Here is a 13,478-nt window from a genome sequence, read left to right on the forward strand (position 1 = left end):
CACACCAAGCCGGGGATCCACTGCTCTTGTCAACCAAGATCCTGAAGAACACAGAATTGATGCTGAGTAGATACAATGTGACTTGTTCGTGCAAACAATGTCATAAATTTCTTTCTTAAAATTCTGTTGAGCTGAAAGTAAATAGCTTTATATTGCATTGTGTAAAATTCTCCCCTGCTCTTAAACTATTGTCTCGCACGCCACATCTATGTGTAAGTGTATATATATCAGCATCCAAGCACTTTGATCCTTTCTATCTTCTACACCTTGACCTGATACAGGCCTACGTCTTTTTTTAAATACTGCTTGCGGATTTAGGACCAGTTTCTGCTCTTTATAACAATCCCAGCTGGCCTCAATTTATAACCGTTTGAATTTGAAAATTGGTAGTCTTACCTGTGTATTTCACCAGGTATCCTTGTCACGTTAAGCAACTGGCATGCTAAACCACACAGATACTGAGTCTCTAAGCCTTCAAGACAGATTTTCTCTGTTGATGTCTGAGCCAGCAAATCCTTGCATCCATTTGGAAGATTTTGTCCCATCTGTGGAGGTTTTATGGTGACAACAAAGATGGCACGTTGTTTTTGGAGATCTGCCAAGAGGTCCCACGAATAGGAATCGGCAAAATGGATGTCATCGATGGCAAACACTGTTGTTCCTAAACTCTGTAGTGTCTTCAAAAAAAAAAACAAAAAACAGATACTTAACATATTATAAAAGTTATGTGCAAAGAAACATATTTATTTATTTATTTATTTGATTGATGCTTGAAGGGTAAAATCAACAATTTTTCACACGTTCGAAGGCGATCAGTTTTATGACAAAAGAACAAGACAAACGTAGCTTGGTCAGTCCACTCAAGCTGAGAAGCATTGCTATTTGACATTTTTACCTTTGCCTGGATTTTATTGTGGGTGTTCAAGGCAATACTAATTCATATCGCTGAAGGACACACTTAACAGAACGTAGTCAAAAAGAGAAAGCTAAATATTACCTTGGTGAAAATAGAAATGATAGCCCTATGAAGAGATGAACACAATTCGTCGTTATTTTCCACTACTTCGTGAAGGTTTGACGCCTTTAAGGGAGAAGAACAAAAGGCTAATAAAAATGTAACAAAAGAAAATCCAGTAAAACACGGTCCAATCATTTATACATTTTCCATCTATTGTATAAAAGAAAGATTAATGTTTCAAATTAATTGAAGGGTATAAGTATGACTGGTATCGTTGAGGGACGATTGTTTTATGAATGTCTTATACAGTAAAAAAAAAATAATCTGTTAAATTTAACCAAAAGTCTGCTGTCTGAGTGATGCTAAAATGTACTCTGGTATTACAGCAAATTATGCTGTTAAATATAACACACACATTCCATTAACTGAACAGAAATATTCTGTTAGGGGCCTCCGTTCCCGATAGGGTTAGCACGTCAGCACGGCGCAATGACCCAGGAACCTCTCACCAATGCTGTCCCTGTGAGTTGAAGTCCAGCTCATGCTGGCTTCCTCTCCGGCCCTACATGGGAAGGTCTCAGCAACCTACGGATGGTCGTGCGCTTCCCTCGGGCTCTGACACCATAACGCTGGCCGCCATCGTATAAGTGAAATATTCTTGAGTACGGCGTAAACCATCAAATAAATAAATGAATTAAATATTCCATTTCACTAAAAGGATATTATGCTGAATAGGACACAATGTTGTATTATAATAACATTCTAGCACCACTCAGACAACAGACTCCGTTAAAAGTAACAGATTTTTTTTAAGTATATGACAGTCGAGTTACATTCCTCACAGTTTGTTTAAGGACAGAGCAGCCAAGTACATTAGGCGAAAACCCATATGTTAACTTTTATACAAACGTTATAAAGCTATATTGTGCATTTGTATTATCATGAGCATACCTTTTCGATCATGATAAATTTGACAAAAGGTAAATATTTCAAAAGATGATTTCTCCTTAATCCACTCGCAAATGCGTCTTCGTCAGAAAGGTAACCTTCGCTTTGGTCAGCAAGGAGAATGCGCAGTAACATACAGACAAGGAAGTAAGGTTTGCTCACATCATCCAGGTTCAGAGCGCAAGACACAACCCTGTTCAGATGAATGGAAATGGCTCACTACAAAACTCAGCAGTATGTTACGCATTTGTATGATATTGCAGGAATTAGACTGGTACAAAGCCAAAGGTATGTGCTAGAGATATATCACACAATACCCCCTAGTAGGGACCTTTCAAATTAAAACTAGTCAAATTGTTACAGTATGGTCTATTAACCTTTCTAACTCCATTAACTGAACCCAAACTATTTGGACAGTTTGGGAAAATTCCATTTATACTTGTTCCTGTTGATTCTACAGAATCTTATCTTAATTTCATGTCATCACGACAGATTAAGTTTAATTCATCTGTATTTCGACTGGCTTCGACTTCAACTTAGAATCTTGCAATAAAAACACCCTTCTCCTTCACCTGACCCTCCAGCCATTCTAACCTGGTAGTGGACATTAGCATGATAACATACCTGAAACCTGCTGCCATTGCCCTCGACGTCATGGCGTCTAGAAGGCGAGTTTTGCCCATCCCCGAATCCGCCTCTATCACCAATGTTTCTGTCTGCGGTAGTTTATTGTCTACAGATGTCTGCTTTTGGAGTATCTCAGAGAAAACGTCCAATTCTACCTTTCGACCTGTGCATGAAATTAAAACAAGACAGTTCATATGAGACAGTCCATGGGCACAGTTTTATTTTCCTTTTGGTTTGCTTACATGGGATGTGCGTTTTATTTAATATTAACACGTAGACAATCTCCTTGGACGGATCGCCCCTTATTGAGTGTGTTGCTTAAGTTGCATGGTTGCATGTATTTCGACACTGTGTGAGCCAATTTTATCCTTTCAATTTAGCATCAAAGGAAGAAGCTATTTGGAGATACGGTTTTCAAAGTCTTCCATATTGCATGATGCGGACGATGTTAACAGTATATATAGGACAACATTTACAATTTGTATTTTGAGCAAGTTGTGGCTAAATTACTTCAAGTTTAAGATTAGGATGAAGAGTAATTCGAGGTCCAAACTGATCCACATAAGGATACAATACAAAAATATGCAGATATTGTGACGTGAAATACCTAATAGGGGCTTCCTAGAATGCCTAAGGGTATGCAAATGTACGACGTCATGGCTGTTTCTCTTCAACACCAGTTGTCGCAAAACACCTGTATTCTCTAATCCTTTCATCGCTTTTGTGGAGACAATGGAGAAACCATGTGTCGGGAGGTCGCTGCCTCGAAAAGTTTCGTCATCACAAGTTATTTTCCCTGGATAATACATCATTAACCGAGCCGCCATATTGACCTTCCGACCAATGACTGAAAATGAACAGTGACTGAAAATCAACATGTCCGCTAGTATGTTTAAGCCATATGTGGGCTGCCTATCTCATTAACCTAGCTCTCATATCATGGGGCAGTAATTGTTATGAAATTACTTAGCTTTTGTATAGTACAAAAACAGGATGCATTTCACGATTGAATGCCAAGATTTATAAAAGTAACATTACTGTAATTCTTCAATCTTTTCACATGTTTGCCAGATGTTTATTCAAGCCTATTGTGTGTTGACTGATAAACTTATACATTTTTGTGAAGCCTTGAAACTGGCCAAACCAAAAAAATGTAGTTTTGTCTAACTAGAAATGCGCATAAATTGCACTGAAAGTTGCTCTTTCATATGAGAAAAAGTTAAAGAATTAGGGTAATTCGCTTAAAATATATAGTTTTGGCCAGATATACTGTTGGCGGCACTAAATACATAATATGTGCAGAATATAATATTTAAATCTTTTTGCGCTGTGTTGGTGTCACTACATTGCTTGGTGTCACTACATTGATTGGTGTCACTACGTTGATTGGTGTTAATTGTTATATATGTGCTCTGTGCAGTTACCTGAGTATTCATGTCGTTCTCTGTGGCCCACAACCCCACAGAAGGCAGTCCCTGTTGTCACTCCTATAGAAGTTTCACTGGAATGAAAATGTGTGAATAGAATGACAATTATGTTCACACGAAACACTGAACAATTTTAGGCTTGGCGTGGATCAAATACTATTAACTAAACTACTTCTGTAGATCAGCAGAATAAGTATGAAAGAAATAATATATTTTCTTGTCACTTCGTGCCTGGAGTACATGGAACCCAAAATGGTCATGTGTTTTGTGGGAACAAAATATGTTTGTCCAGTGCAAGAAGGCATACATCAATATAGGTGTGAAGGCGGGGGAGTGGCATTAATAAAGAGAGTGAATACGGTTCTCTTTGATATCAGATTTGTGGAACCGAAATGTTTTTGATGAGTGCAACATCAGTATAAAGGAATTAGAAATGGTTAACCGTGTTGATATGCTCCTCTTTGACAGTATTCTACCATATGCAACATTAATACTTTGAAGAGCACAAATATTGGCAACGTAGAACCGAAATTAGAGTGCAAATATTCTTGTGTGACATCACAATGTTTGCTGGGCTTATTACCTAACTCTGTCCTCTTTAGCCAGATCTTCAGCTATCACCACAGCACACTGGAGGGCGTGGTCACGGTCGTGCTCCTGTTTATTACCGGGGAGACCAAATATAACCAAGAAAGAACAACCCTGAAAATCAGTGTAAGTACTACTTAAAATAAGACAAGAATAATTGATTTTCACATGTCTTACATTTCACATACGATGTGGGTCAGTTTTAAACTATCGCCGTTTGACAAGTTGCTAACGAACTTCCCCACATATGGCGTACAGATGTGTTACCCCTTAAGTGGTCTTCATCTATCGTTTGATTGCACAAACTGCCACACGAGCGTCGCGACCACTTTTTTTCGCCAAGGCCTCTACAAAATCCCTATCCACGACCGGTTTTGAGCTCGCCCCTCGTGTGTCTCAGTGCAGAACCAATCATTTTAGTCGTCCGTAGTAGGCCATGGACAAATTAAATATGTTTAAGAAAATATCGGTTAGATGATTTGGTCACACACTGAAGTCGATCTGATTATACAATCACATTTTTGATACTGATGGTTTATGTTTATTTATATTTATTATTTATTTATTTGATTGTTTTTTTACGCCGTACTCAAGAATATTTCACTTATACGACGGCGGCCAGCATTATGGTGGAAGAAAACCGGGCACAGCCCGGGGGAAACCCACGACCATTCGCAAGTTGCTGACAGACCTTCCGGCCTGAGAGGAAGCCAGCATGAGCTGGTAATGAACTCACAGCGACCGCATTGGTGAGAGGCCTCTAGAGCATTACACTGCGCTAGCGTGCTAACCAAATGAGCCACGCAGGTCCCCCGGTTTATGATTAAGATTGTTTGTAAATTGTATACTCGACCTTGCAAAGTATATAAGTGTCCACAATGTCTGTATGGATTTTGTCTTCACGAGTGTTTCCGGTTAACAAATGGTCATGTGCTTTTGTTGTATGAATCAGTACTAATTCCTTACCTTATCAAACAAGAATATCTTATTGAGACAACCTGAAAAGAAAAAAAAAACACACGCACACATTGCGGAATGTAAGATTTACATTAAGCTCCGATAATAAGCTAAATGATTCACAGTAGACTTAATGATAATACTTATTGATTACAAATGTCTACATAATACCTAGGCCAGCTTTTTTTATTGATGCGAAATCCAAAGACTTACGAAAGCGAAAAGTACACCTTCGTTACGTAATATTTAATAACAAGAAATCCGGATTTAGACGAATGTCGTCCAACCTTTATCTAGATAAAGTGAGATTTCCTGATTACGCACGAATGTGATTTTTATGTTTCACACAGCTGAAGACTATGTTGGTCAGCTGGGTGAAACACACAAATAGGAGATAAGGGGGCACAGGTTCAACACCCAAACGTAACACTTCTAAACATCATTTCAAATTTCCAAGTGCAGGTCCCGTGTTTTGGCATCAGTGTACTGTGACCTTTTGACACAGATATAAGGTCAATAAGGTTATCGCGTCACAAAAGTATTTTTTCTGATACTGTTGTTACATGGCATACTGAGAGTTTGTCGCTATAATCACAGGTGCACTAATTTTGCAGTGAAGTCAAGTGTGCAGTGCTGTACGAGGTTCGCACTGGGTAAGAGTTATCCTGGGAGTGTTTCACATAGAAATCAAGATGTCACTTCCCTCCCTAAAACTCTTGCGCTTACGAGATTTGGGCGAAATTTGTCCATTCCTATGAACGAGATTTGGTGTCGGCTTTTAATACAGTACATGCTTTTCTCTGGCCTTTGAAGTGCGCATGTTACTTTAATTCTTTTAGCTCTGCGTTTGTAATACACTAGTTACCCCGTGTTCCTGACGTTATTGCCACTGAAAATCACTGGTACTGCAGACTAACATATATTGTGTGGTTTGTGAGCCAATATGGAAAACTGTGATTGGCATTTGCCATACTTTACGGCGGGAAAATTTCATCACTTATTATATATTACAGTTCATTTAACTTTTGCCTATTACTTATCGGACTTCAAATGCATGGCGGACGACGGCACTAACATGCTACACACACTGTTGTAATTGATAACTTATAAAGGAGCTCGCACTTATCGCAAATACACTGACCTTGCATGGTGTGTACGTGTTGGCAGATTGTCTGGAACAAAGTCTGCATCAGCTCGGTGATGTTGGAGTAGTCACACAATGTCAAGTTGACAAACACTACACTGATCGATCTCATCTCGGATAGGTACTCCAGGGGTTGGTCATCGTCTAGCTACAACAATAACCTCGAGAATATTAACTACGAAGTCGGGAGATCTAGATCAAGCCCGTGTTGGATGATACCAAAGACTTTAAAAAATAATACTTGTTGCTCCCTTGTTTGGAGTTAAGCAGTGAGAAGGTAGAGCAAGAAAACGGGACTGCTTCTCCCGGTGTCAGTAAAATTGACTCGGTAGGGTTTCATGTCTGGCGTCTTCGGCATGTTACTTCAGTGGCGGCAGCCTTTCTGCCACAAGAAAACACCGTGTATGTCCACCCATACCTTATGAATCCTCGTCGCAAAATCCCATGCATGCGTCTTAAGCTTCTTTTATTATTTTTACCGAGCTTGAATGAGTGGTGACCGTATTATTTTCAAACGGTTTTTGCTGGCTTCAATCATCATTTGCTCATTCAGTTCCATGCGTAACATAGCTCTGGTGGTGTTTTAGGCATCAACCACGTGAACATCTCTGGAATATATTTGATACAGATTTGAATATCCATCGTATGTATAGCAACCTTACTCTAAAAGTTTCTATAAAAGATTTATTATACAGATTGACGCTTTTGACAACCATACTAATGAACGATCTCAAAGAATGAACGACTGAATTTAACGCGACACTGGCAGATTTCAAAGAGATCTGACAGAAGTTGATCCATTTTGAAAAAAAAATATTCTAACTGAAATATTTACCTTCCTGAGCACAGGTGACGGAACATAGAATCGGAGATTCTTTGAAATGTGCCCAAGTACACTTACTGCTCGCTGAACTGTGAACATAAACCATGCACGAAAAAAACAAAACATAAATAAAATATGTATAGCAAGAACCAATAACATATAACATCCAATCCGTCTTAGAATCTAAGAGATTGATCGAAGTACACTGTTGAATGAATTACGAGTGGCACACGAATGTCGTACTTGAGAGTGACATACGAATGTCGTACTTGACGCTTAAATTTCATCGGGCTACACAGGACATGCAAAGTGTGACTGGCAGTCATCCGGTAAGGAATTAACATTTATTTGCCGGTAAAATGGTGAGCTTTGTCTGGCTATAACAAGTAGGCCTCACTGCTTGTGTATAGTTATGCTCGTGAAGTACAGAGGTATTTCACCGACACTGCGGCGTAACAGCCTAGAATGATAAGTTTTTACACAGTTTAACTGGAACCGGTCAGTTTAGGCGGGCAATGTTGAGCAAGCACGACCTTTGTTTAATTACAAATAGAAATTGCGTACATTTTCTCAGAGCGTTATATCTTCTAATTCCTTTTTTTGCTCCCACTTCTGTCTGCTGAGATACACCAGTTTCAGCCATCGTTAGTGCACCTGATGCCAGTACAGAATCTGAAAAATACAACGTATATCTGTTACTAAAATGTCCCTATACATCATAATACTCTACCAACCACAAGGGTTTAATGTAGAGTTAGGTAACGTTACCATCAAACGTTTGATTGTAATTTCATTAAGAGTACAATGTTTTCATTTGCTGGTATATATAGACGTAACGCCAATGATATTGTCTTGAATTAACAGCACTGGCTGTATAACCATCAGCGTATATGGATCAAGGTGTTGACGATTATACCAAGAGTTTGAATTATACCGATAAAGAAAACAATCTGCAGGGCATTTGGCCTGGGTTGAACTTTCGACAATTATTATTAAAAATCTGGGTAAACACAACACGAACTCAGGTTTTTGACTCTATAAATATATAACTTATAGGCCAATATTTAAGATACGAAAATTGAGATAAGCGAACAAATATATTTCTTATCTCGAGTTTGGTACTTTAATTTGAACTTGACAACCCTGAATAATAAGAAGCCAGGAAACACATTTAAAATGTCTTATATATATATATATATATATATATATATATATATATATATATATATATATATATATATATATATATATATATATATATATATATATATATATCCTGTTTATTTTGTGCTCATGGACATTTTTGGTTGACGGTGGTATAGATGTGAGGTTGGTGGTATAGATGTGAGGTTGGAACTGATGCTTCAATGTATTCTTGTCACGCAGGACAATGGCATATACTGTCGTGAAAAAGATCTCACCTTCAGTTATGAAAGTATTGTCCAATGACGGCTTTTTCATGGAATACTTCGATGTCTCCATCTCTTCCTTCATCGACAACACCTAAAATATATAAAATTGTGTGCATTGTGTTTCAGTCTTGAACAACTGTATAGGTATTTGCAGTGGGCTTTTCCGTGACAGATTTACAGATTAAAGCAAAACACAACACCAAGCTAAGTGTATATATGTATCGATAAACTATCCCAACTAAAGTTTGAAAACGTTTTTATTGGTGATACTGTATAACTGAGATATAGTAGTTCAAAGCAAAATGGCGCAAGTGCCGCCATGTTATCAGTTTTAACCTATCAGGGACGAGTTATTTCTATTAACCCGATAACGCACCTGTTTCTGCTGACGTCATGCGGACATTGTTTTGCCTTTCAGGCACATGAGCGTTGAGTACGAGTGACGCGACATCAGTGTTTCCGGTTTCACTAACAGAGCACATCTCAAGGTAAGTAATTCCAGATTAAACACGTCAAAACAAAACAGGTCTATTTCCATGCTTCTTTCGAATTATCTACGATTGTATTATTTTTGTCTTTCCTTTTAAATATTTGAAGGTATAACACTCTTCATGATTTTTTCCATAAAACGAGGAATGTTTCGCTTTTAGATATACCTACTCTGACATGTTTCCCATGGGACAGACGTACAAATCGGAATTTTCGATGATCACACTGATTCCAAGCACGTGGTGACATGACAACCTGATGAGGGTCACATAACGCCTGCGCCATTCTGACGTCATCAACTGCTGAGCCAGATTCAACATAATGCCGAAACTCGTCATTGCCAACAAAGCTGAAGGTAATGTCCCCGAATGCGATTCCTAGCGCAAAAAGAAAGAAAGAATACAAACCCCATGTAGAAAAGTCATCGTTTTATTTCATATCTAAGGGGGCTAATAAATCATAAATACGATGATAGGCGTGCTAATATTTCATTCACTCGATGCTATCCGGCTTACTTGCGAGCGAATCCACAAATTTGGTAAACAGTCTGTCATTATATAAATCTTCACTCTCCAAAGTTGATAAAAATGTTGGCGATCTCAATTAAACTAGTCTCAAGGTTTCGAAAGTAATTGTGGGCCGTCGCTTCTCCGCCGATTAAAGCGCTGGCCCCATCGTCGTCATAAAAAGTGGAACATTATCGCTTACGACATTAAGCAACAAGAAAATAAATAACTAAATTGTTTGTAATTAGTAATAAAATGGGGATCTATTTTCTAACCGGTTACAAGATCGGACACTTACCCATTTTAACAGAGAGAGTCACACCGATATTCGTTTCATAGTCCCCACACCTCTCCTGAATGTCCAGACAACATCTGATGACGTTTTGTATAACTTCAGTAGCGTCGTTATGAGATGTCGGCCAAAACGCCAAAATGGCATCCCCTGCAGTCAGGTTCGTACATACGTTTTAGTAGAGAATAAATATATGTTAGTTCAAAAAACATTAGATTTATATACAGCAGATCAGGCCGATAATGCGAATCACCGAGCTTTATTAGAAAAGATGTACTGGTTGTGGACGCAGGTTAATGAAAGCAAGAAGGGGCAAAAGCTCAATCAATGTTGGGCAAAGAGTGTGATACATGTACACGCGATAAAATTTTAATCGGTAGATTCAGTTTATTTATTTATTTATTTGATTGGTGTTTTACGCCGTACTCAAGAATATTTCACTTCATCGACTGCGGCCAGTATTATGGTGGGAGGAAACCGGGCAGAGCCCGGGGGAAACCCACGACCATCCGCAGCTTGATGCCAGACCTTCCCACGTACAGCCGGAGAGGAAGCCAGCATGACCTTCCCACGTACGGCCGGAGAGGAAGCCAGCATGAGCTGGACTTGAACTCACAGCGACCGCATTGGTGAGAGACTGCTGGTTGAACTCACAGCGACCGCATTGGTGAGAGACTGCTGGGTCACTGCGCTGTGCTAGCGCGCTAACTAGCTGAGCCACGGAGACCCCCCCCCCCCTCCCCCCCCACCCCATCCCAACACCACCACCACCGACAGATTCAAGAGAACATAATTAAATAATTAAATCAGTGTATTTAGTGAGGAACACCATGCTGTGTAGACAGCTTCTATTGTGAGTTTGTTAAGACACGAATTCCATATCTTTTCCTTCAATCATCATGCAGTTTTATTACCGATATTCACATAAGCAATTAACGGAGACAGTTCATGAACAGTTTTAACAGGTCGAATTGATAAGTTCAGTCATTGTCAGACACTTTCCTTAGATGTTTAAATCATAAGACACATGTACCATACTGTCAAATTGGAACTTTTTCTCCCCAAAATAACTGAGCCATAATTGTGAAACCAGTCGTGTAGACAGGAACACATCCGTGTCCTTACGATGTGTCGGCGAACTGGAAGAGAACAATGGTCAATCCGGCTTTGACCCGCCAATGCGTCTTGGACACGTCAGTCCGGCTTGGGCCCGTCAATCCAGCTTGGATCCGTCAATCCGGTTTGGACCCGACTCGCCATTGCGCGGGAAATGTTACAGCATTTGTCAGCAAGACAATAGCGCAAGCAGTAAACAAGACGTTAAAAGTTGGATAGAGAATTCTTCATCATCTTGAATGATTACTTTCGCAAAGTTTCATTACTTCATGTTCTCGGACATAGAGAATAATGTTGTCTATAGGAGATACCTGCACAGGTATCTGCAAGTGTGAATCTGACCCGAGCAGCATGGTCAGCGTAACTCAGTATTGCGTATACTTACCGGCAAACTTGAGCACGTCCCCCTCAGATGCCAATATCTGCTCAACAAGGGATTCTAGGTACCCATTTAGTGTAGTGGTCAAATTATCAATGCCTGCCGTGGACAGAGAGCTGTACTTCTCACACAAGGCCGTAAATCCTGAAAGGTGTTCATGTAATGTGTATTGTAAAGAAATTACGAAAATAAGAAATAAGACAATGACAAAAAGATGTACAATAATCAAACACTAAAAACGTGTCTGCAAACTGCTCTCGTTATTGAAAATTTGGTATGTGTAAGTGGGTTAAAGGAAGTGGTATCAAAATGTCGATGCTGTGAAAAGACTCACCTAGTGACTCCTCGTCGTCATACTGAAAAATTAAGTATATTTACAACGCAAACACCAAGCATACACACATTCTACGTGCCCGTACACAAACACACCCACACACATACATAGATACTCCTTTTATAGTTCCACTGATAGCTCAATCATGGTAGTACTTCTACATACATATTATATACGATTATAAATCATTATAGTTCGGAATTACAAGCCGTCGCCTCTTCTGGATCCAATACATTTTCCAAAATTGTTCTAATGTCTAGAACAAGTATCATAAAGAATAAGAAGTTTTTAATGTCTGGTATTAACTGTATTTTACCTATGTGTTTTGAATTCACGTAGATTCGAAAATCTGTCTTTCTCACCTGATATATCTGCAAACATAAGCACCCCTTGGGCTTCCTGAGTCCATGGAAGAGTATTGCTGTGATCGGCATATTTCACAAGTCTTGGAATATGGGGGTAGAGTTTGTCCACTGTCACGTCAGCAATCTCATCTCTTTCCTCGCTCAACTGGTCACGAAGTGACGTTATCACACTAAATATTCCCGCCATTGTCCGCCCGGGACTTCATAGAATCTTTACAACATCACAGCATTAATGTGCAGCTTTAAAACGACAGGAAGTAAGAGATGAGCTTGATGTTTTAGTTATTTATCCATAGATAATTAAAACTACAACACTACCTGTTCAATTTACACCTTTATCTTTATTTTGGTAACCCACGCCACAAGATCCTCTTCTACGTAACCATGAATAATTCTAAACGTTCGCGTGCAAAAAAACAAAACATTAATCGCTCGAGATCTCCCCAGCATCTTCTCCTACCAAATAATGGACGAAGTCTTCGTGAGACACCACGGGTTGAAAAACCAAATTCCAAAGACGCTCAGTTTTATGATGCATGTCACTTGTCCTGCCACGTTTCCATAAAGTCATATCCCAAATACGACTTCTTTGCCGAGACAGATGAACAAGTACTTTTCATTCGTATCGGATAAGCTGTATCATGTGCCATGCAACCTCTAAGCAGTGTGTGGTCAGTGCACCTACAGGGACGCGTACATCAGGTGGTCTATATTATATCAAATATATCCTTGCTTAAGAAAAGGGAAACTTAGATACAAACGTGTTGTCACATGGTCTGGAGGCAGCATTGTTCGTCATAACGCCGAGTTAATGGGGGTTCCTATTGTTGGGTCAACCCTATTTAAGACGCGCACAACTGACAAGGTATGCTAAAATTCCAGAGCACAAAAAAACCTGTCCTGATTGTTTTCAACAGTGCAATGCTATACACATAAGTAAACATCATCCGGCATTCCCGTTACTTAGGTATTCGAGAAACACACCGATGCTGTAGACAGAAAATCAACACTTTCCATTCACGCTCGGAACAAAGTCATTCAACACTCCCGGTTTACTTGCACTGACTAGTTCACTCCCTACATTCAATCTGGAAAGCATTGGCCTTCTACTAC

The 13,478-nt window shown here is 39.3% G+C and overlaps 1 protein-coding gene and 1 long non-coding RNA gene across 2 annotated transcripts; both read right to left on the bottom strand.

The window, feature by feature from the left end:
* Positions 1-523: 523 nt before the first annotated feature.
* LOC135466296 (uncharacterized) lies at positions 524-1,989 on the bottom strand. Its single transcript, XR_010444103.1, has 3 exons — positions 1,910-1,989; positions 998-1,081; positions 524-677 (listed from the first exon to the last, which is right to left on the bottom strand). It is a non-coding gene; the product is annotated as an uncharacterized LOC135466296 (long non-coding RNA).
* Positions 1,990-2,442: 453 nt separating this feature from the next.
* LOC135466147 (adenylate cyclase type 10-like) lies at positions 2,443-12,552 on the bottom strand. The gene is made up of 12 exons (XM_064743517.1): positions 12,363-12,552; positions 11,673-11,810; positions 10,178-10,321; positions 9,545-9,750; positions 8,894-8,975; positions 8,037-8,144; positions 7,485-7,561; positions 6,647-6,797; positions 5,515-5,546; positions 4,544-4,662; positions 3,958-4,034; positions 2,443-2,696 (listed from the first exon to the last, which is right to left on the bottom strand). The coding sequence occupies exons 1-12, from the start codon at positions 12,550-12,552 to the stop codon at positions 2,443-2,445; spliced, it is 1,578 nt and encodes a 525-aa protein (XP_064599587.1).
* Between the last annotated feature and the right edge of the window lie 926 nt (positions 12,553-13,478).

Source organism: Liolophura sinensis, chromosome 6 (assembly GCF_032854445.1).
Source record: "Liolophura sinensis isolate JHLJ2023 chromosome 6, CUHK_Ljap_v2, whole genome shotgun sequence".
NCBI classification, from domain to species: domain Eukaryota; kingdom Metazoa; phylum Mollusca; class Polyplacophora; order Chitonida; family Chitonidae; genus Liolophura; species Liolophura sinensis.

Bases quoted from the DNA above. Each gene is read 5' to 3' on its own strand.
- LOC135466147 (XM_064743517.1), bottom strand. From the start codon at position 12,552: ATGGCGGGAATATTTAGTGTGATAACGTCACTTCGTGACCAGTTGAGC. The intron at 4,663-5,514 runs GTAAGGAATTAG...ACTGATTTTCAG, and splicing joins AGATATTCTTGTTTGATAAG to GGTTGTTCTTTCTTGGTTAT. The intron at 2,697-3,957 runs GTAACTGCACAG...TTTCATGCACAG, and splicing joins AGAACGACATGAATACTCAG to GTCGAAAGGTAGAATTGGAC.